Raw genomic sequence first — 1,817 nt, 5'->3', positions numbered from 1 at the left:
CAAAGAGATAATATTATATACTTTTTGAGGATGTAAAAAAAAAAAAAAAAAAAAAAAAAAGAAAGGGAGGAGCCAGAGAAAGACTGGGACAGGCTTGTGGGCTGTGTGCAGAGAAGTCACGAAGGAGCAGGACTGTGAGGTGCAGGGAGAGGGTGCCAGGAAAGCTGAGGCAACCGTGTTGGGGTGAAATCCACAGTGAGCCAAACAAACCTCACAGCTCAGGAGGACCCAGGAGTGTGTGGTCTCAGCTCTCCCACCTCCCTGGAGTCCCCGCCCTCGGGTTTCCTCCCCTGCCAGCTCCTGTGTTCCCACCTGCCCCTCCTTTTAGGACACAGGCCGCTTGCTGGGCTGGCTGGGCTTCCATTTCAGCAGCTCAATCACCCAATCACCCACAGGGCTTATCTTAGGCTCCAGAAAGAATAAGGTGTGAGAAAAGCCCTGGGAATTGCCAAAGAGGGCCCTGCGCCTTGAGGGGAAGCACAGCCTGTTCGCTTACCAGGGCTGGTGGGATCTCGGACCGCAGCCTCCCAGTGAACATGTCACTCCAGTGGCAGCGCTGTGGCAGAAAGAAGAGAAGAGTTAGTGGGAGGGAGACCCCCGGAGGCCTACAGTGAAGCCTCATCCTGGTGGACCTGAACTACCCCAGCATCGAAAGACTTAATTTGAGCTTCATCTGTGAAAAGCGGGACCTATTCTGGCTGAAGCTGGTGGGACCTGTCTTCAAGTCAAGAGGCCTCCAAGGGTTATATGGGGCTCAGAAGTGTCAGGAATTGCATTGGAACCGAACCATTTTCTGAGTAAAAATAAAAAAGGAAAAACAAAAACAAAAAAAGAAGTGTCAGGAAAATCCCTGACTTGTACAACCCTCTAGGTGGATGTGTGACATGGTTATGGATGACAGAGAAACATGAATGTAAACAACACAGAATTCAATGTTGAGGGCTGGTGGTTCACAGCCTGTAATGCCAGCACTTTGGGAGGCCGAGGCGGGCAGATCACTTGAGGTCAGGAGTTCCAGATCAGCCTGGCCAACATGGCAAAACCCCAGCTCTACTAAAAATACAAAAATTGGCCGGATGTGGTAGCATACGTCTGTAATTCCAGTTACTGGGGAGGCTGAGGCAGGAGAATCGCTTGAACCTGGGGAGGCAGAGGTTGCAATGAGCCAAGGTTGCACCACTGCAGTCCAGCCTGGGTGAGAGTAAGACTCTGTCTCAAAAAAAAAGAATTCAGTGTTGAGGAAGTAACTTTTTTTCAAGTGTCTTTTCAGCCCTTCAGACCATCTCTGAAGTTGGCCTTGGCGTGAGGCTGCTGGATCTTGTCCACCTCTCTACTCCTTGCCTTTTTAACAAAGGGAGAGCAGGCCTCAGGCTCAGAGATGTTAAAGAGCAACAGCATCAAATAATAATTCAGTAACACTATTTTCTTTCTTTTATTGTAAGGAATGCCAGCTTTCCATTCATAGAAGTACTTTGAAAGTACATGAAAGTTAGCTGTTTTTTCTGTTTTTTTTTTTTTAGAGATGGTTTCTCATTCTGTCGCCTAGGCTGGACTCCAGTGGCACAATCATAGCTCACTGTAACCTTGAACTCCTGGCCTCAAGCGATCCTCCCACCTTAGCCTCCAGAGTACCTGCAATTACAGGCATGTGACACCACTCCCAGTATGATTTAAAGAAAGTATTGGCCGGGCACGGTGGCTCACGCCTATAATCCCAGCACTTTGGGAGGCCGAGGCGGGCAGATCACGAGGTCAAGAGATCGAGACCATCCTGGTCAACAAGGTGAAACCTTGTTTCTACTAAAAATACAAAAATT

General features: G+C 48.7%; 1 protein-coding gene across 2 annotated transcripts in view; it reads right to left on the bottom strand.

Annotated features, from left to right (window-relative positions):
* RANGAP1 (Ran GTPase activating protein 1) overlaps positions 1 to 1,817 on the bottom strand; it is a 46,109-nt gene that overhangs the window by 24,741 nt on the left and 19,551 nt on the right. For both annotated transcript variants that reach the window (XM_017510358.2, XM_017510359.2), the window contains exon 4: positions 497 to 556. In XM_017510358.2, the coding sequence (XP_017365847.1) occupies positions 497 to 556 (60 nt within the window). The remainder of the gene's footprint in view (positions 1 to 496; positions 557 to 1,817) is intronic.

The sequence above is a fragment of the Cebus imitator genome, unplaced genomic scaffold (genome assembly GCF_001604975.1).
Source record: "Cebus imitator isolate Cc_AM_T3 unplaced genomic scaffold, Cebus_imitator-1.0 Scaffold435, whole genome shotgun sequence".
NCBI classification, from domain to species: domain Eukaryota; kingdom Metazoa; phylum Chordata; class Mammalia; order Primates; family Cebidae; genus Cebus; species Cebus imitator.
The sequence above is the reverse complement of the archived record's forward strand: the minus strand, read 5'-3'. Positions and strand labels throughout refer to the sequence as shown.